General features: G+C 37.0%; 1 protein-coding gene across 1 annotated transcript in view; it reads left to right on the top strand.

The window, feature by feature from the left end:
- The window catches only part of LOC112557091 (eukaryotic translation initiation factor 4 gamma 1-like), a 40,427-nt gene that overhangs the window by 137 nt on the left and 19,791 nt on the right, over positions 1-20,499 (top strand). The window contains exons 2-9 of the mRNA XM_025226726.1: positions 72-210; positions 3,022-3,053; positions 5,359-5,414; positions 8,017-8,112; positions 9,127-9,177; positions 11,300-11,482; positions 11,708-12,022; positions 12,771-13,476. Of these exons, the coding sequence (XP_025082511.1) occupies positions 140-210; positions 3,022-3,053; positions 5,359-5,414; positions 8,017-8,112; positions 9,127-9,177; positions 11,300-11,482; positions 11,708-12,022; positions 12,771-13,476 (1,510 nt within the window). The 5' untranslated portion in view covers positions 72-139. The remainder of the gene's footprint in view (positions 1-71; positions 211-3,021; positions 3,054-5,358; positions 5,415-8,016; positions 8,113-9,126; positions 9,178-11,299; positions 11,483-11,707; positions 12,023-12,770; positions 13,477-20,499) is intronic.

The raw sequence follows: 20,499 nt of genomic DNA, 5'->3' as shown, positions 1-20,499 counted from the left end.
CTCATATGAACATTAAGATAACTGTATCCTATGACAATTCACATGAAGCTGGTATTTTTAATGTATGGCAGGAGAATGAGCTTGAAAAGTTCAATTTAGACGGTCCTACTGGACTTTCAAGATCGCTTTTCATGTTGAGATGAACGGGCCAAGAGGGAAAACATCGCCTCCCGTTCAGATAACCGCCCAGCATTCTCAGAGAACGGTATCGTATCCTTCAAAACAATATCAGAGTACATTATACATAGTCGATGTTTGTGGAAACACGCCTGCAAACGCCACTGGGAATCTTTTATCTCAGGCTATGTCAACAGGGATGTCAGTTCTATCTGGAAGCAACGTGTAGAAATATGTCACAATACCTTTTTCATTTTTTCGTGGTATTACGCAGAAACTTTATGTGGATCGGTTTGTGAAACATATATATCATACGTGTTTTTATTTTGTTTGATTCTTTGCTTAATAAAGTAGGAAGTCGATGTAGGCGGGGTCGCCCTGAAGGTAACGCTGTGATGTTGGGCATGTTTCGCTCACATGACACTGGTACTGCTGTCGGAACATGTATGTAGCTTTCCTGAGAAATATACTATACTTTCTGTTTCCGAAGGGTATACGTTCAGAGACGGCAGTCTTTTTGTTTTTCATAGAGATATACCTTTCCAATCCTTTCTTGTTGTCTTTAGTTTCGTGACATGTTGACAGTCTTGTTTATGGCCTTATTGTAAGACAGTGGTAGAGGCATAATTGCGCTTGTTGATAAGCATATGGCATTCATTCTTCGTTTGTTGTATGATTACATTAGTGTTAGAGCAGCGTCTAACAAGTGTGTATGTAACAATTGTCAGACGATGGTTGCAATCTAAAGAGTAGTTTTTTTTTATTCAATTCTAGATGGAAATGAGTAGAGTAAAGCGATTATTCTGAAAGCTTTTCACTTTGTTTAGCAAGTCTGCTTAGCAGAGGAGATTAGATATGGACATGTCTTTTCTTTGTATAGTGAATTTTTTTTTTTTGGCCTAGCTAATTTGTGGAAGAGGGTAACACTTTAATGATTCACTTGATGTAAATTTGCTAGAGCATGACTAGCCTAATTATGTATTTATATATTTACACATAGTTATCCTGTAATTTAGAAAACTGTCTTTATTGTGGTTGTGGTGGTGGTGTTTGGTACCATATGGCAGAAAGACTGCCACAAAAACATTTAATACTCAAATGATAGATTTATTTTCATTCTTTTGCCAAAATAGAAAATATTTTTGATCACTTGCACATGTGAATACTAAAACATGCTGTGCAGGTAGTAGAAAATAAGACATAACTAGAGTCCACCCTAGCTGTTTTGTTTGATTATAGACACTGGTTGCATTACAGACAACACAGGCATAGGTGGGTTGTATTTTTGGAGTTGGTCATTATCGGTTTTGTGTCAGATGCTGTTTAAATTGATTCTTGTCCAGTAAATATTTGCTTCTTGGTGAAAATTTGTGCTAAGTATCTTACGGAACAAATGAAGAAGAAAGCACCTACCCATGCCTGTTACAACTGGAACTTGCGGATGTAGATCATGGTCAGTATCTTAAAAAAAATAAAACAGTATTGCTGTAAAAAAAATCACCCCAAGTAAATCCCTTGAGAAATGTCCCTTCAACAACAAATCTTGTGTAAGGCTTCTATGTTGTAATTATAGTTCATGTTTCACAGTGACATTTGCACTAGGTGGCATTTGGCGCAAAGGAAGTGACATTAGTTTAATGGTGTGCATCCTTATAGAATGTTTTAACTTGCCCATCACTTGAAAGTTGACTGAGACCAGATTTAGTGATCTGACGTGTAAAGCTGTCATTCCAGGCAATTGCATAGAAGCAAGGTGACTTAAATGAAAAAATGTGACTTCTCAGTTCTGGCAATCCCATCAATTTTATTTCTCCCAATATTCATTTTATGTTGCCAGTTTGGCTGCTACACAGTTGCTAAGCACACATAAAAAGGTTTTATGTTGACAAAATTTGTTCAGTTTGACCATTCAGTTTTTTTTAATCCTTCCGACCATAACTTGAAAGAAAAATAAATGCTGACATTCATATTCTGGCATCAATCATTTTCTTGTAATTCTTCACCTTCTTCATCACCTCTTTACAAAAAAAAAAGGAAATCTGATTTATTTTATTCTGCTGTATTTTGGACCTAGGGAACCTGCTGTGTTCTTTACAGAAACCAGTTAATCTAATGATTGCATGATTGGACCAAAGTTAAGCCAGATGGCATATACAATTATACGGGGGTGGGCAGAGTTCTAACCAATGTCCATTGATTTATGTAATATATATTTATGAAATTTAAAAAACAAAGACTGTACTATTTGATGCAGCTCAAACTGCAGATGATGTATTTGGAAGAAAGGAAGTGTGTTTTAATAGAACTTAAAACTCCTGAAAGGTGAAGGGTTAATGAGAGACTATGTGACAAGAATGACCCTGAACTGTTATAGGGACAGATAGGAGACTCAGATTAAGGCGATTTTATTTTAAGGTGTCCAGAACACCAGAGGTGTGATGGGTCATTCATGATGAAAGTTATCCAATCTCACACAATGGGCAAAGGACTCCAGAAGAGCTGCAGAAAAGCTCAGCATCATTACCATATAAAAGACTAATTTACCTCTTTCATTGTATTTAAATTTCAAGTCATAAAGGAAATAAACAAGCTAAGGATTGCATTGAATCACAACTACATAATAGTGATATACATGAAAAGTAGGAATTAGACAAATGCTTTACACATAATAATAGTGAGTTGGTATCTTGTTCTTAGATATCCAAACAGTTGGGAAATTTGTCTTGGAGCATGCAAAGTAGGGGAGGAAGATAAGAAATGTGTATTCTATTGCAGAATAGAAGCAAAATGTATTTTTATTTAAGTGAAAACAAATATCTTTGCATTTTTCCATGAATGTTTTTTAAATGTTAATGTGACTACATGTGAAAAAGTAAAAAAAATTTGCCCCTTGACCAGCTGAAGTGCACCACAAAGAGGCCAAACGCCACCACTACGTAAGTACCTATAGGAGAAGTTCCAGCGTAGTTCATGTGCTAATAAATCATAAAACATTTTGTGTAGATTTTTCATGTACTTTGCTGTGCCAGTGACATTTTGTTAGGTACTTGGTGGTGGTATCCATCATGTTCTTAACACTGGAGCAGGATTATTTTTGTTTTGCACACAATTTTATTTACTACATTTGGTTTTTTTTATCTGGGTGGACAGTTTTTGATATGTACCATTATTAGATAAACTTTTTCCGACAGGCCTTTTTGCTGCCACGGTATCAACACATGAAATATTGTGCTGATTATGCACTTTTTATACACAGGAAATGTTAAATTTTTTGTTGTTGTATATATTCGAGAAAAGATAATAGTACACTCATTCAGTGTAGCATGCTTAACACCAAGCTATATTATGTTGACAAGTATTGTTTCCTCCAGTTCATAGATCAGTATTTTTTTTGGTCATTATAACATCATTTTGAAATCTTACTGACATTTTGCTGATTTGTCAGCACATAATTTTTTAAGCTGGGATATCGTTTGATTTTTGTTGGTTGAGATTCATAATCTTTTACTGTGGGAGGCTCCTGAGTCTGGGCTTGTATTCATGGACGTCGGTTAAGCCTTAACCAATATCGGTCACATGACTAATCGTCAGCGCGAACACGGCGTATTCACGGGGTCAGATCTGCGCTAACTGATGGCCCCTAACCATCGTTAACTTAACGGTGGTGTCCCCTTCCGTTAAGTCGCGAAACCAGTGGTTAAAGATGGCGGCAATTGTTTTGCTCAGAGTTTGTTTTGAGGAGAGAGAGCATTTTTTTACGATGAGATTAATCTTATTTATTCATACAACGATGCTGAACTGTTGTGCAAATTGAGATTTAGCCAGCATCACATTCTCAACCTCACAGATGCTGTTGAAAACCAACTTGTACATTCGAACCACGTTGGTGCAGTACCAGTAGTGCTACAAGTGTACCGTCTTAGCATTGAGGTTTTATGTCACAGGCTGTTTTTAAGATGTTTGCGGGGAATTTTTAAATGTGAGCCAGCCAACAGCATCAAGGACCATATGTGCTGTGACACAAGCTGTGCTCAGTCATATAACACAGTGGATTTGTTTTCCGGATGAAGATGAGGCAGAGCTGCTGAAAGAGAAATTCTGTCAAATAGCACAATTCCCTGGTGTCTTTGGCTGTGTGGATGGAACTCCTTCCAATCTAAAGTCCACCAGAAAAAGGATATGAATATGTCATTAGGAAGAATGCATATTCCACTAATGTGAAGAATGAAGAAAAAAAATAGTCCATTATAAAGATACAAGATGCTTTACTCTTTTCCCTTCTCAGTCACCAGTTCATTCTATATTGCATTTTGTTTGCTACTCTACGTCTACATTTGCAAGTTTACTCACCTTTCAACCCCTTGACCAGTTCTGTCTTTCCCAATAATTGCATCGAGTATGTACGTCGTCATAGAGTTTTGTGGCAACCACTCCATTGCCCGTTTTGTTCCTCGTTCATGCTCGTGCCCGTTTCAGATGGAAAAATTTACCCCGTACTTCGTCGCTGGTACGTGTTGCAGCTCCCAGCGACGACACAAATCTGAACATAGGTTCGACATACTTATTTTTCTATTTCTAGAATGTTTTTCTTCTTGCGATGAGAACAATTTGCCTTTTGTATTTTTGAAGCCTGGTTTGATGCCATATTGGTTTCTACATACTCCACCCGTTAACGCATGTGCAGTGATGGGGATATCCCGTGTGCCTAAAATAGACCGTCGGTTTAGTAGCCTAGCATGCTTTCTTGCCCATGTATAAAAGCCACTAGTTCAACCGTCGGTTAGGATTTCACGGTTGGTTAGGGAACTGTAGCGTCAGTTATTTAACCCACGATCATGGATTCAAACCCTGGTGGTTAGTGTGCTTGATTGACTGGAAAACTTTAATCTGTCCACCCAGCCCTTGTTTAACAAAAATGGGTAGCTAATTTTTTTTTAGGTGGCCAAAAAAGATGATTTAGTATTGTTTTTACATGCTACACCCTAACTAGAAGGAATTAGTTATAATATCTGGTCCTGTGACTAATATGTTCTGAAACTCTTTACCTTTTATTGATTTATGTAACGTTGTTTTGAGAAAAGAGTCTCATGCTTTTGCTGTATACCGGTTACAGATAGAATGTTTATGATGTAGATAATTTTGTGCATACATTTTATGTATGGTTTATTGAGTAAATGCTAAACTGTTTTATGAGTAATTTTTAATGGGACTTTAAAAGGATTTTCTTCATTTTCTTTTCAGGACAGTACGAAGAGCAACACACTTATTTGCCGTCTCATCATTTCCAGGGGCCAACAGTATGTTTTTTACTTTGTATACTGTGCTCAGAGATCACGACAAAAATTCATGGCCTTGACATACATACCTTTATACATCTCACCATCTACTGTTATCAAATGTTCCTTTCTCATTACTGGTCTGCGATCTATCTTGGTCACGATGCTGCATTTACAAGTACACATTATATTATTAGAAGACTGAACTACCTAAATAACACTCAAAATTCTATAAGTCAAAGCTTAAAGGGACCAATCAAAAAAAAAAAAATCAAGTTACGGGAGTTAAGGAAGTTCGTCGCAAAAAAAAGGGGGGGGGGATTTTTTTTTCACTGGGATGTTTCATTTTCAAAAAAATGTGGGGTTTTTTTGTGGTTTTTTTTTTTTTTTTTTTTTTTTTTTTTTGTGGTTTTTTTTTTTTTGGTGGTTTTTTTTTCGACCATCCTGAACAGTTTGCATTTTTTCAGATATCAATAGATGTAGGCAATATACAGTCATCCCTCGTTTATCGCGGGAGATGCGTTCAAGAACCACCCGCGATAACCGAAAATCCGCGAAATAGACGGCATAATTGTTTATGTATTTATACACTATACAGTGTTCCCTCGTTTATCGCGGGGGATAGGTGCTATGATCAGCCGCGATAAACGAATTTCCGCGAAGTAGGGACATACATGCAATAATAATATATACATGTAAAACAATATCATGTGAGTGTAAAGTAATATATTAATCATGGTATTAATACAGTACAATAACAAATTAGTGTAAAAAAAATTATAACTGTACTCAGAGAAACCCCCAAAACTGATGCGAACTGGCTGCCAGATGGGAGATAACAATCATGGCTCGTCGCTTACGCATAGCAATGGATTTCTCATACACAATTCTTTCTTTCTTTCTATCTACAAAATAACCATGGTATTTTAATAGAAATACAAATAGAGCTACATTTTTCGTCTTTTTCCTGTTGAAGTATCTATGGTATTTTGTAGAACGATCATTCCTAGCGCGGAAGTATCGATCGATACTTCACTCAAAAAAAAACCGCGAAGTAATGAATCCGTGATAGATGAACCGCGAAGTAGCGAGGGAACACTGTATTAAGGCTTTGTTAACTCTCATCCATACTTTTACACAACATAAACCTTTCCCACACTGTTCTGCGCATATAATGTGCCTTTACGGTAAATAAAAAAAAACATATACATGTACTGTAGAGTAATACAGTACCTGTAACAGAACGAAAGACAAAAAAAGTACACAAAGCCCCACTGTAGTGAGCCAATCGGGAGCTGGGTCAGGGATACAACAGAGCACTCTCTGGTTGGTCACTTCTTTAGCAACCAACCAATCATGTGTTTACAATTGTGAGTAGGTGTGTAGCGTCTCAGGCAAGCGATGTTCTTGTTTTGGAGTAAATACATGCACTGCTTACTGTAATTCATATTAATTTTATTATTTATAATATTTATTATTGTTAGAACTAATATTAGTAATACATTTTTATACACTTTGGGCTTTTTTAATGTAAAAATTCATAAAATATATATTTTCCACTGATTAAACTTTGCAGAAAATCTGCGAATCGTAGATCCACAAATCATTTTTCGTATTAATTTCTTATAAAAACCCATGAAATAGTGAATGCGCGAATTGGCGTAGGATTACTGTTTACCTGACCTGTAAATTTCAGCCTCTAAACCTCAGGCATTAATTATCCATTATGATTCGTACCTGTGATCAACGAGCGCTGATAACAGTGTACTACGTCACACTAGTGCACCATTCAGAAGGTTGCCAGCTGTCAACACCAATCACAGAGAATAAGCGACAGTTCAGATTATTTGGACGCTGACAGTTCATTTCTCATGGTTCTGAAAAACTGCTACTTTACCATGACAAATGCAGATTTCCAAAGTCCGAATAAACTAAACTATCGCTCTGATTGGTGTTGACAACTGGTAGTGTTGTGAATGGTGTACTACCGTGACGTACACTGTTAGAAGCGCTCGTTGATTGCAGGTGCAAATCATGTACTTTGGTAGCAGATAATTAACAAATGGGTTTTGGAGGCTGAAATTTACAGGTTAAGTTTATATGGCCTATATTTATCAATATCTGCAAAATATGCAAACCATTCAGGTTGGTCTTTAAAGACACTCCACCACCCTGCGAAGACAAAGTCACACTTATTGCATATATGTTTCCCATACAGAAAGGAGAATATGGGAATTCAGGGTCAGTGGTGGTTGTACTACATGATTTTATGCTTTCTGACATTTTTTCAAATGGTTTCAACAATTATTTGAGTTGTGGAAGTTTTAGGGTAGGCTGATTCAAGCTACGAAAGTTGAACATGTATTGTTTTAATGGGCAACTAACCAATTGATGTTTAAAATTTTTGCCTTATGGAAGGTCAACTTACAGAAGTTCAAGTGGGGGAATAAAAAACCCCCAGATGTCTGAGTAGAGATTTTTCTTTTATTTTCATTTAGCTGTTTGCCCCCTCACACACCTGCCTTGTAATGTCCCATAGTTGGCTTAGATAATTTTGGAGAAGACATTCACTGAGAAATCATAGTGTTATCATTGATATTTAAATCCTTGGTGACTATTACAGTATGCTGACATGTCAAAACAAGCGGTGGCCTCAGGGCGTATGCCTAGTCAGAACATAGTGCCACCACCCCAGGGCCAGTATATGCGTGGACAGCCGGTGAGTCTATATTTTTATTTTCTCTGTACATGCATCTTACAGATCTTACAGTTAGCAACATTTACTTTACTTTGAAGAAAGATTTTTTTTGTAGAGGACCAGCTAAATTTTAACAACTTTCTCTTGACCTGTTGGTACATTGCACAATCTGTTTCCTGATAAGATAAGAATTCCAAGAATCCGACCAAGTACATTTCTTCCATTGCAAAATACACCAACCTGCACTTATCACATCAGAATTATTGACCTTAGCTGGAATCAAATCAACCCTACTCTGACCATATCATCCCACCTAAGAGCACATGATCCCAACACCAAAGGTTGAATCAGATCAGGCTGAATAAATACCTGATCAGCGACACCTGCTTGATGATAACTTTCAAAATTATGAATGCCAAGAAAGTTTTTTTTTAAATTAGAGAAAAAAATGACCTTTATTATGCGCCATATTGATATTTGTGTATTAACAAGCGGCCATTATGGTAAGATGGTGGTTGAACTTGTTTGAAATGTGCATGGCTCTGTTGATGCTTGTGTTATTGGTCACTTGATCTTTTGGACCTGGGAACATTTGACTTTTGGTATTGGGGAGATGTATAATTATGTGGGATGTATAAAGTCAAACAGGTGGTAGCAACATGGTGTTGGATTGAAATGATGTTACCCAATGAATGAAAAGTCTCTTTAAAAATGTACTTAATTTATTTTACTTTATTTCTTCAGAAAGTCATAGGGTAATGGGTCAGCCAGAAGCAGTCTATATTAGAGTTAACATACTGAATATTTTTAAACACGTGCAACAAATAAATAATGCTATAATAGAGCTCATAAGTCACATTGGTGAGGTAGTCATAATAGAAAGGGTATTTGCACAACAAAATATATGAAAACATATCTAAGAGGGAGTTGCGGTATAGAAGCCCATAATTAGAAGGTTTTACTGGAGTACAAAATGCTAGCTTTTTAAAAAAAAAAGTTTTAAGCTTTAAAGATTTTGGTGTTTTATCATTGCAGCAAACTTTCTACATCGAGCAGCAGGATCCTAACGTGTGGACACAGTCTCAGGTAAAGACAGTGTCTTAAAACCTGCATGTGCTCATATAAGGAATACATTTTTAATTTAAATGAGGCTTCTCTGCATGCAATTGTATGGCTGTTGCACGCTGACCTCTGCCTGCTTAAAAAAGCACTGGCAAAGCCATGGCCTTGGAGAGCTGCATTGGTAAGGAAACTGGGACACAGAAAACAGCCCACTTCATGGTCACTGAAAACCTAGAAGTCTTGCAGGCAAAGAAAGAAGTGGGTTGTAGAGTCTTCTGGGAGCATTTAACATTGTATGCACCGCTGACTTGTTTACATCCAAAACATGTAAATAGAACAACCTACATTTTATTCAAATTCTTATGGGTGTTGCTGACCTTGTCTTCTTTTTTTTGCCCTATTAGCACAAGTACACAGTACCATACTGTTCATCAAACTGATTAGTATGTGTGCCACTGGTGCTTTATAGACCAAACCAATTTTTGTTTGTTTGTTTGGTTTTTTTTTTTGGCAGATATTGATAGATACAGGAAGTGTAAAACTAAATGGTAAATTTCAGCCTTTAAAACCCATCAATTAAGTATTCAGGAACAAAGTATGCAGTTTGCACCTGTGATTAATGAACGTCACAGTGTACAACGTCATGTTAGTATGTCTTATATCGCCTATATGGATATGTTACCCAAACAAAATCACAGACCATTCGGTTTGGTCTTTAATTCTTTGGGCACGATTGGCCACAATCGTAGCTCTTTTGGAAAAGCATGAGGAAGGCGATTTTCATTACTTTTATTGTAAAGTTAAAACTTTCTCCTTTCCAAAAATACATAGGTTTTTTTGGTCTAAAGTTTACCTTATAGCAGCAATAATAAAAACAAACTTCACCCACTGTCGTCTTCACAGTTTTCAGTTATTAGCCAATCTTTGTATTACTTATGCGTCTAAGTTGTGCTCAGAAGGTTAACCACTTGGGTATCTTTTTTTACTCCCTTCTCTCCTTTTATACATACCTCAATAAAGAACATGACAGGATACCATGATAGATAAAGTTAAACATGCCTGACAAGCTTGATAGTTTTTTTAATTATTTATTTATATTACCGCAGTTATTTTCAGTGTGCATGGATCAGTAAACTTTACAAAAATATTTCTGAAGACACTTCAGAAGCAAAAGTCATGGAGGCACTACACTAAAATTAAAGGTAGATTTTAACTTTTAAAAAATGTCTCAGCGTGCTCTTGCTGTAAACACGACACCATTTTGTAAGTAGTGTGAGGATAATGAGAGATTATTATCTGCATTAACTAGTCAAGTGAACGTTGCTTCACTCTCACATGATGACATTAAGCCTATAAGCCTATCTGATTCAGTAGTAGTTATGAAGATATATTGCAACTGGTTTACATTATGTATCTAGTTTTCCTATCCAGAGCATATAACATCCTCTGACAAATGTCACTGGGGAGGTTGAGTTTAACTGTGTGGATGTGTGAGATCTGTATTTTGTTTAGTTTATTTCTTCCAAGAAAGGAAAATTTTTGTCTTTGTTGTGGAACAAAGAAGTGTTAAAATATGCTTGACTGTTATCTGACCAGTTTGCTTGACAATCTGTTTTAGCTTCTGAAATTTATGAATATAACTGACCAAGAAGACCTATTTTGATTGATACTGTTGTCTACTGGCTATAAAGAAAGGGAAAAATACCATCAATTTCAGATTTTTGCCGCAGCTTTAATCCCTGTGTTATAAACAGCGATGCAGCTTGTTTGCAGATTTTTTCCCGATTCTGAATAATTTTTTAATGAGCTCCATGTTAAAGTGTTAACTGTTTAGGTTGTTACAGTGTTAACTGTTCATTTTCTAAAATGAAAGCAGCATACACAATTGAAGCATTCAGATCATTTGCTCAAGCACACACCCTCATCATGCCAAAAACTAGACCAAATGCATATGATGCAGCTTTCAAGTTGAAGGCAGTCAACCTGGCCATTGAAAAAGTTGTATATATTTTGTGGCATGTTAACCACAAAATATAGATTTAACAAAAAAATTTTAGTGGGTGCAGTTTATATACAGGTATGCTCGATAGATCAAAATTTACAATTATAACTGATCCATTGTTTTACTCAGACTATCTTATTACAGCCATACTATATGCCAAATCAGCAACCGATGCGACAGCCACGCATGCCATTGAGCAACAATGGACAAGTGAACAACACTGTGTTCATCAGTGGCGTCCCAAGCATGTCTTTCCAGCTACCACCTGGTAACATATCATATGGCAATCCAGGGGTCCAAATACTGCAGCAACCTAACCAGTATATGGTAAGGTGCACATCTTAATAAATATATTAACCATATTTACTTAGATGATGTTAGTTGCTTATCTGACACCGCCCATCATAGTGACAAACCTCCCACTGTAAGGATCCCTAACAGGAAATGTTTAGTGGGAATCTATTTTTTTTAACTACCCAAGAAGTCTAGAGAGGGCTAGCTTGAACTACATGAAGTACTACATAAGTCATAACATCTTTTCACTGCTTTCAGCGAATGAACTATACTGTTCCCCAGCAACAGCAGTTACCTGGATACCTTCCACAGTATCCCAATCAGGGTGGGGCCAGTTATCCAGCACCTGTGTATTATTCTCAGCAAATGACTGTTGGTGCCCCTGGTAATCCAAACAGGCCACCATCTGCTGGACCTCAAGGATCCTTGGGGCCTCAGACTGCCTACAGCAAAGAAAAAAGGAGAAACCCGGGAATAACTATACAGGACCCAAATACAGGGCGTGATGTTACGCAAGAAATAATTTCTGGGGCAAGGCCAGCTTCTCGAGAATCTGATATGCAGGACAGCTCAGTAAGTAAACTGCTGATTGTCATAAGTTACAGAAATGTTTTCTTGGCTAATACTTGACAAAAATCTAATACTTGTCGAGTGATTATACCGCATGGTGAGCAGTATTCCAGTGAAGTTTGAATGTAACAGTTCTTTTCCGAGTTAAATTATGATTGTATTTTTGCTTACCATGCTGCTGAAAAAAATACGCATCTTAAGGCATCAAAAATCATGTACTAAAAGTTGACTCCTGGATTTTCTTAATGATAGTCCAGGTTTTTGTATATTGGACAATAGCAGCACAGCTCTGTTTGCTTCACAGGCAGGCCATGAATGTGGAAAACAATCAATAAGAAGACAGTGTAAAATTATAATACTCTATCTCTCACACACGCATACTCTTGTAACCATTGACAAATGACAGGACTACATAAGTGCTTTTGCAAAATAAGTTAATATGTTGTCATTTCATTTTTTGAGCATGCCAGGACTGAATGCGTGATGCATATGTATATACTCTTGCAAGTTAAAGCATTCTCTGTAATGCATCTTTGTGTGAAAAGTGCGTATACCCCAAAACATCTTCATGGCATAAATAAGACCCAGCTGTCTTCTTCAAAGTCCTTTTTTTAATGTCTGTTTGAAAACCATACTTTCTTAATTATTAAGTTGTTGCATAGCTGTTGGTATACATTGGTATGAGATCTCTTTGAGGGGCAATTTAATCACATTTATCACTTTTAGTAACTGTTTTTATTATTCCGTTTAGGGAACTAACAGTGTTGCAACTGAGTTTGCTGAAAAAGTAGCAGCAGTGCTGAATACTACCAAAAACTTACCTGATAGTGAAATGAAGCCTCATCATCAGGAGTACTCTCCCATGAGTCTTCATGGTATGCCCTCACCGCATACAAGTGTGTCACCGGCACCCCCCCAGGTGCAGCACAAACACCCACTATTAACACAACCACCACAAATGGTTGTGGCACCACAGTCACAAGAAATGTCACAGGAGACAGTTCAAGACAACTTTCCATCTGTGGTGAATGGTGAACAAGAACCTGAAACAGATATACAAATGGTAACAGATGTAGTTCTGCAACCTTCCCAATCCCATCCCACCCACACCTTGGCTAGAACAGAACCTGAAGTGGTTACCCACAAAACAGAAGAAGTAGAGGTTCCTAGCCAGTTACCTGTTTCGCCGCCAACCTCACCAGTAAAACCTGATTCAGAGCAAATTCCTGAGCATCTCATTAAAGCACAGGAGGCAGGAGACAGTCAAGCATCACAAGAAGCTTCTCAGCCCCTTATTCCGAAGGAGGAGGTTGCAGTGGCAAATATCCCAGAAGTACCAACCCCTGCTTTGCAGTCTGCTGGGGATCCCAGTGCCAGTATGTCAAGAAGAACAGAAGAAGCTATTTCTAATCCCCTCTCCATTCCACAAGAGACACCAAAAGAAGAGTGCAAAATTGGTAAGTCAGTAGTGATAGGAGGTTTTAGGTTTGGTGGTGTTGGTAATGAAATTTGCCACATAGTAAGTGTGAAATAAAAATTCTTGTAGATGATGTGGTTAGGAATCTTCTTAGCATGAAGCGTAAGTTTACATGTTTAATAGAGGTGTTTATTCAAGAGTAAATGAAATTGTAATTTCAGAAATATTTTCTGGCTTGCCTGTACCTTCCTTTTTGCTTATCCCATGTAACATTTCCATTAGCAGTTTCCATTTATGGTTTGCCTTTCTAAGTACAAATTCTGAATGATATGTGTTGGCATCTGAAGCTACTAATGTGTTATAAGACATGCTGGTTGGGTGAGCTACCAACGTCATGGACATTTAAAAAAGATATTATTGAAGAAATTCACTTGACCAATTTGTTCCTTTATATGTGTCAAATCAGTGAAATGTAGCAATCTAATCATTGTCCTAATCATCAATTACTGTGTAGAACGTTGATGTTGTAAGTTGGAAGGATGGGACATATTTCATGTAGCCTTTATGTTCGTAAATTGTAAATTTGGTATCCTTGTAATTAGCAACTAAATCTATGTTCGTGCGTGTGTGTGCTTGCATGTAAAAGAGAGTTAAGAAAGATCATGGCTAGAGCTAGTTCTGATAAAAATGACTATACAAGTTTGCATTAATGGATTATTTCATGAGCACAAACATTTCTTCATCATTGCAAAGTTATTTATCTGTGCGATACTCCATAGTTTTTAGGGCAAACAAGGCATAATAGGAAAATAAATTTAGAGTTTATAGAAAAAGTGTAACAGGCATCTAATGACTGTCAAAGGTGGGAGCCATAATTTTTTCTGAGTATGATTTCCCCATCTTCCTTATTGGTGAGATCTCAGGTTTACAGTATCAGGTGGACCTTTGGTGACACATTTAAAATACATTTAGTAATTTGAAGCATGGGGATTTAAAGTTAGTCTCTTTGATAGAATGCTATTCTTATATATTTTACTATACTTATGATGTTACTTTTTTAATGTATTGTTTTTTGATTTCAAGGATTGTAAAGATTGGTTGGTTTCAAAAGGTTCTCTTTTAGCTATCGATGAAGCTGTGATAATTATTATTTTAGATTGTCCAACTATATTACAACACATTTGTCAGTTCTGTCCAAATTATTGCTTCCTCATTTAATCCAGTAGTGTTCTAGCCTTTCCTTTTCTGCCAGGATGTTATTTTCTTTGAGACATTGTTTTGTAGTTTTAAGATAGTGGGGGCTAATTCTAAATGGTTTATCTTCTAATTTGCCACGTCGGAGATACAAGCATCCCTAAGGGGAAGAAAAAAAAGGTTTATACCAGACTTATTACGGATCTTTAAATGCTTCTTTGTTGTGAAATATTCTTTATTTTTTACAGTTTTACGGTTCACATAAGCAGACTTCACTGTCTGCTATCAGCAACATACTTTCACGATAGCAAACGGGCACATGTTTAGAACTTGGTTTTTAGAAGAGCTTACATTTTCAAGACTTTTGTTTGAACAAAGAATGGATTGATTGATCAAGCTCATGGTCTCTTATGCCCCTTTTTGTATGTGAAACAAAATAAATGGTTTTCTGACATGAGTTTGGTGTAAGAAACAGTACCAACAAATATGAATTTAAAGGCAGGATATGAAATGTAGATGAGCAGGTCGGTGGAAATAACTGCAAAATGAAATGTTGAATCGCTTTTCTGTAGTTACCTCAGCGACTATGTTTAAAAACTATTTAAGATTTTTGAGTGCGACATTTTATCTTTTTGATGAGAGCGACATTTTATCTTTATGATCATGTTAAAATCATTTTAAAATAATCATTTCCAAAATATGAGTACATAATTATTCTTAATTTTAAAAATATAACCCTTGAAAAATTGGCATTCCTGCCTGCCACTGGGAAAGCAGAAGAAAATTACTCTCTTATACTGGACCAAGTAGTAAACATCCACCACCTGCTCTGCTGCTCATGTCCCTCATCACCAAGTTTTAACACAAGATTTTGCTTTGCTGTGTATTGTCAACTCTCTGCTGGATTACGTTTTCTCCACACGTCATTTGCTCACTCCCTTCTGCAACGTGTGTAGTACTTTGAACATTCACAACCATAGTAAAGATTCTCTGACTTGTCGTCAGCATCAGCTTGACCAGTTAATGTCATCACCTGTATCACCAGCTGGAAGCACAACTGACCAATTCATCATGGTCATATGAGAATGAGAGACAGCCATGTTTCCCCCACACGACAACTCAACACTTGCATACATGTTGTGCTTTTCAACACCCAGTCTATATCATCAGCACAACAGTCATTGAAGTGTGTTTAAATTGCAGAGTTTGTAACAGATTGCCACCTCGATATTTTCATCATCACTGAGATGTAGCTTAAACAGCAAGGCGACAACAGTGTGTGTGTCGATCTCACTCCAGCGGGCTACTGTCTGAAATCATTCTCTCATCGTACACGTGGAGGAGGCATTGCTATTATCTACAAATCATCACTTTTGCCAAGTATCTGTCTTTCTGCATCTATAGACCCCCTCCGAGTGCCAAGAACAAACTTGCAGCCTCTACCTTTTTCTCAGAATTTCACGATATGCTGGACTGTAGCGATGCACTCAGTGGACCTACAGTGCTTCTTGGAGATGTTAACAACAAGTCTCATCCTGACGCAGTAAAAATGTCAGAATTGTTGCACACTTTTCATCTCGTCAGTCTGTTTTGCAGCCCACTCATAAAAGAGATCACATCTTGGACTCAGTCATGTATCGGCCTGATGACCAGTGTAGGCAGTTGATGTTTCTCAAGATCCCACATCTGATCATTACTGTGTATTGATTGAACTTGATCGCAGATGCCCATCATCAGTGCCAGTTTTTAGACTCACTCGTCCATTACACAGTTACATTCAGAGCACAACTCCAAATGGCCCTGCTTCAGCCAGCCTCTGCTGAGCTTCTTGACTATGTTTTGCATAGAGTTGTTGATGTCCCAGTGTCTTGAGGTCTGATACTCCAGTCCAAATATGCACCTTGGTATTCACAGGTTTGTGTGGAGCTCCGTGACCAGCAGTGTACTTGCCGGCGAGCTGGGCGTGTTTGGAGGAAGACTGGACCCACCATCCACAAAGAGATTTATTTATAATGCCGCCAAGCAAAGTGTTGCAAAATGTATCAGCATAGACATCATATCTTCAGGCCCAACTAAATAATTTCATCTCCTCCAGAACATTTTTTGACATATGCAATTTTGACCAACCCAACAACTTGCCATTTAGACCCAATAACCACAAGTCTTCTTCTTCATTGCTTAGATATTTTACTTTCTTCTATCACAAACATTGTAAATGTCAGTTTGTCATTAGGTGTTTTTCCATCTTTGTTTAAAAATGCCTTGGTGAAGCCACTTCTTAAGAAATCCATGCTTGATGTCAATGTTTTGAACAATTATCGCCAGTTTCCAACTTGTCATTTCTCTCAAAGATCGTAGAGAAAGTAGTTTTGACAGCTCTGGGCCTACTCACAAGAGCACCAGCTCACCCCCCCCCCCCCCCACCTGATCAGTCATCATGTAGACCTTTTTACAATACTGAAAGTGACCACCTACATATTATCTGCCCTTGACAGTGGTGATGTTTCTTCCTTAACTCTGCTGGACCTGTCTGCTGGACTCGACGACATCGACCACTCTCTGCTCCTTCATAGACTGCACACCCTCTACAGGATTTCTAGACCTACATTGCGTGGTTCAACTCCTATCTCAATGATAGCATGCAGACTGTGTTGATGGTCAAACATCTCGCCCTGCTCCACTTTCTTGTGGCGCCCCTCAAGGCTACGTACTCGGCCCAGTTCTGTTTATTCTGTATATGAAGCCACTTTCATCTTTCATCCAGTTTCAGAACATTTCTCCCCAATCATATGCTGATGGTATGCAGCTGTACTGCCCCACTCCACCAGCTGAGTCTCACTCTGCTACCATCACCATAGTTAGAAGTCTGTACAGTGGAACCTTGGCTAGCGAATGCATTCAATAGCGAACATTTCAGATAACAACCAAAAATTGTGTTAAAAATTTGCTCCTGATACCAAACAAAATACTGATAACGAACAGCCACATCACCCACACATGACCAACCAGCATCTCAGACCAAACATCATTGACGCTCAAGACACAGTTACAATCGGTCATTCGTTATCTTTTTGTGCGCATCCTTATTTAGTGATTTTGTGCTTTATTTTAATAATATAGCCCTCAATCATGGCTCCAAAGAAGATTAAGAGCAATAGTAGCAAGGTAATGAAAAGGAAGCAGTCCACAATTGAATTGAAAAAGGAAATGATTTCAAAGTATAAAGGATATATTATGTATATATTATGTATATATTATTATGTATATTATATTTGAGTATATATTATGAAATATTAGCAAGTCAACAGGGGCTGGAAACAAATTAAATCTATTTCCTTTATTTCTTATGGGGAAAATTGTTTCGGATACCGAACATTTCGGGTACTGACCAACTTTCCAGAATGGATTGTGGTTGTTAGCCGAGGTTCCACTGTATTAATGAAGTCAAAGACTGGTTGGTGTCAGACAAACTGAAACTCAGTGATGATGAAATGGAAGCCCTCCTATGTTCAAGAAAAAAAATCCATCTTCACTTGTTTGTCCACCAAGTCACACCAAGGTGGGTGAAGCCAACATCACCCTTGCGTCCTCCATTAGGACAGTTACAGCTGTCGGTCAGACTGCCTATTATCAACTACCAGGGTTCGCAGGGTCCTTACCTATCTTTACAAAACCATACATAGAGAATTTTCACCGTAAGGCCTTATAAGTCCTTATATTTGCCATGTGGTCTTTACAATTACTTACACACGTCCTTACAATTTCTCTGTGACCCTTACAAGTCCTTATATCGATAAAATGTTACCACAGATTTATTTTTCATGTGTCTTATAAATCCACGAATTTATTTTCGGAGTCGACTTTGGCACAAAATACAGACGATTCTTTGCCTCACCGCTATATTAATCACACGACTTCCAAGTTTTCAGGAGAACTGGCTGAAGGAAGAAAAATAAAAAAACTGGTTGATAAAAAAGATAAACATTGTGCACGATGTGCTGCCTGTGGAATGTCCTTGAATTTGTCATCAATGGGCGAAAGTGTTTTGAAGAAGCACATGCTTACTGATAGACACAAGAAGCGCATGAAAGTATTTCTGGAAGATACACGCGTTTGTGTTACAGATTACTTTCATAATTCTCTGGTATTAAATGGGTGCATTTGAGTTAATTTTCCCATGAGTATTATTGTTAATAAAATATAAACACATTTCAAATGTGCCGTTTACTCCACTCCTGTTATTTTTTTTTATTATTTTATAGTTAGTTTCATGCATTGCATTTTTATTTTGCTTTTAAAACTGACAGCTGATAATAACTTTTGTACCATTAAAAATATTTTTAAAATTTTATACATTTTTATCAATGTCAAAACTTCTTCCTCATTTAACTGCATGCAAAATTTATTAGTCGGTTACTTGCACGTGTGTGGCCCTATGCTTCTCGAGGAGCAACAAGGAATTAAAATAATTGCCATTTGAGCTCCTCGTGTTTATCACCCTCACTTCTTTTTTAGCTGTGTCAAGCGTGCACATCAATAGTACCCTAACGCCGTCAGTGGTTTTTATCTTTGTTCCGGATAAGGATACAACCAATGATATGTTTGTGACTGCATAGAAATGTTATTTGTAGATCAGAATGCTGTTGAAACTGTCAAAGGTTCTTAATCTTTGTTTAAGCTTTTTACCAGCAATTGTAGTTGGTTTTAACAGCTTGTACTTTTGTTTAGTTGGCACTGCTGTAGCTAGATGTCTTCTTTTTACTGCTTGCTTGTACAATCGATTTTGAAATATTTTGAGCAAATTGGTGGTGTGGAGATGAAGCTCACATGGCACATTTAAACAAAGCAGAGATCTCTAAACAATATTAATCCACTGGAGTTTGTTGTCATTATCTTTAGGATTTCCTAAATGAGTGCAAACTTACTCCACCTGAGTGAACATTCAGTAACAGCATTTTGTGTCCTGCAGCCGTATGCTCCTTGAGGAGTAACAAGCAATAAATGATATTGTGTCTTGGTCTATTTTCTTTTACTAAGGATTGCATCTTTTCTCTTCAAATTCTGCTCATGCAGATGACTCTTTATATTTGTCACTTCTTGTTTTCTCTTCAAATCTGGGTTGATAAAGAAAAAAAATTAATATTTCTCGTACCTGAATGTGTTTTTAGTATATTTTATGTTCTATTTCCAGTGATTTTCACTGAACGCTTGTGTTCTTTAAACTTAAGCTGCTTTTATCAAAACTGGGGAGTAACAACATGGGATATAGTGGCACTTGACAGCTCACAAAGATTAAACAAACTAACCAGCATATTTAAAAGTATAAACTATATTTTTGGAGGCTAAATCCTGTTATGAATGTCAAAGCTTTTGTTTTGAGAAATTGCACTAAAAGAACTAATCATGTTTTGGCTGGAAAAGGGTTTTTATTAGGTAAAATTAAGCTTAACATTTTGCTGAGGTATTAAGACTTTATTCATTTTTAATGCTTTTATTTAAACCCTTCTGTTGAAAATGGCATTTATTGCCTTAAATATATTAGCATTGTAGTAATTGGTTCTGTGATAAAATGCTTTGTTTAAGCTACTTTATGTGTGATTATTGGGCTCTTCCATTGTTGCAGTTGCACATGCATGTAGCCTTATTTACAATGCTGAAATGTTTTTTTTTCCTGTGAAGAATGTTCCAGTGAAATTCATTATTTTAATTCATTAAAGTCAAGTTTCAGTGCATTATTTGTGCCAATTATGGTTCTGTTGTAGAGACCTTGTCTAAATATTTTCAATATTAATAATAAACATGTGACAGATGTATATAGTGCATTATCACGTATAGGTGATTTTTAGGAGAAAAAGAAATTTCTTGGGGT

This window comes from Pomacea canaliculata, linkage group LG2 (assembly GCF_003073045.1).
Source record: "Pomacea canaliculata isolate SZHN2017 linkage group LG2, ASM307304v1, whole genome shotgun sequence".
Taxonomy (NCBI): Eukaryota; Metazoa; Mollusca; class Gastropoda; order Architaenioglossa; family Ampullariidae; genus Pomacea; species Pomacea canaliculata.
Note: the sequence above shows the minus strand (reverse complement) of the source record. Positions and strands in the feature narration are given on the sequence as shown.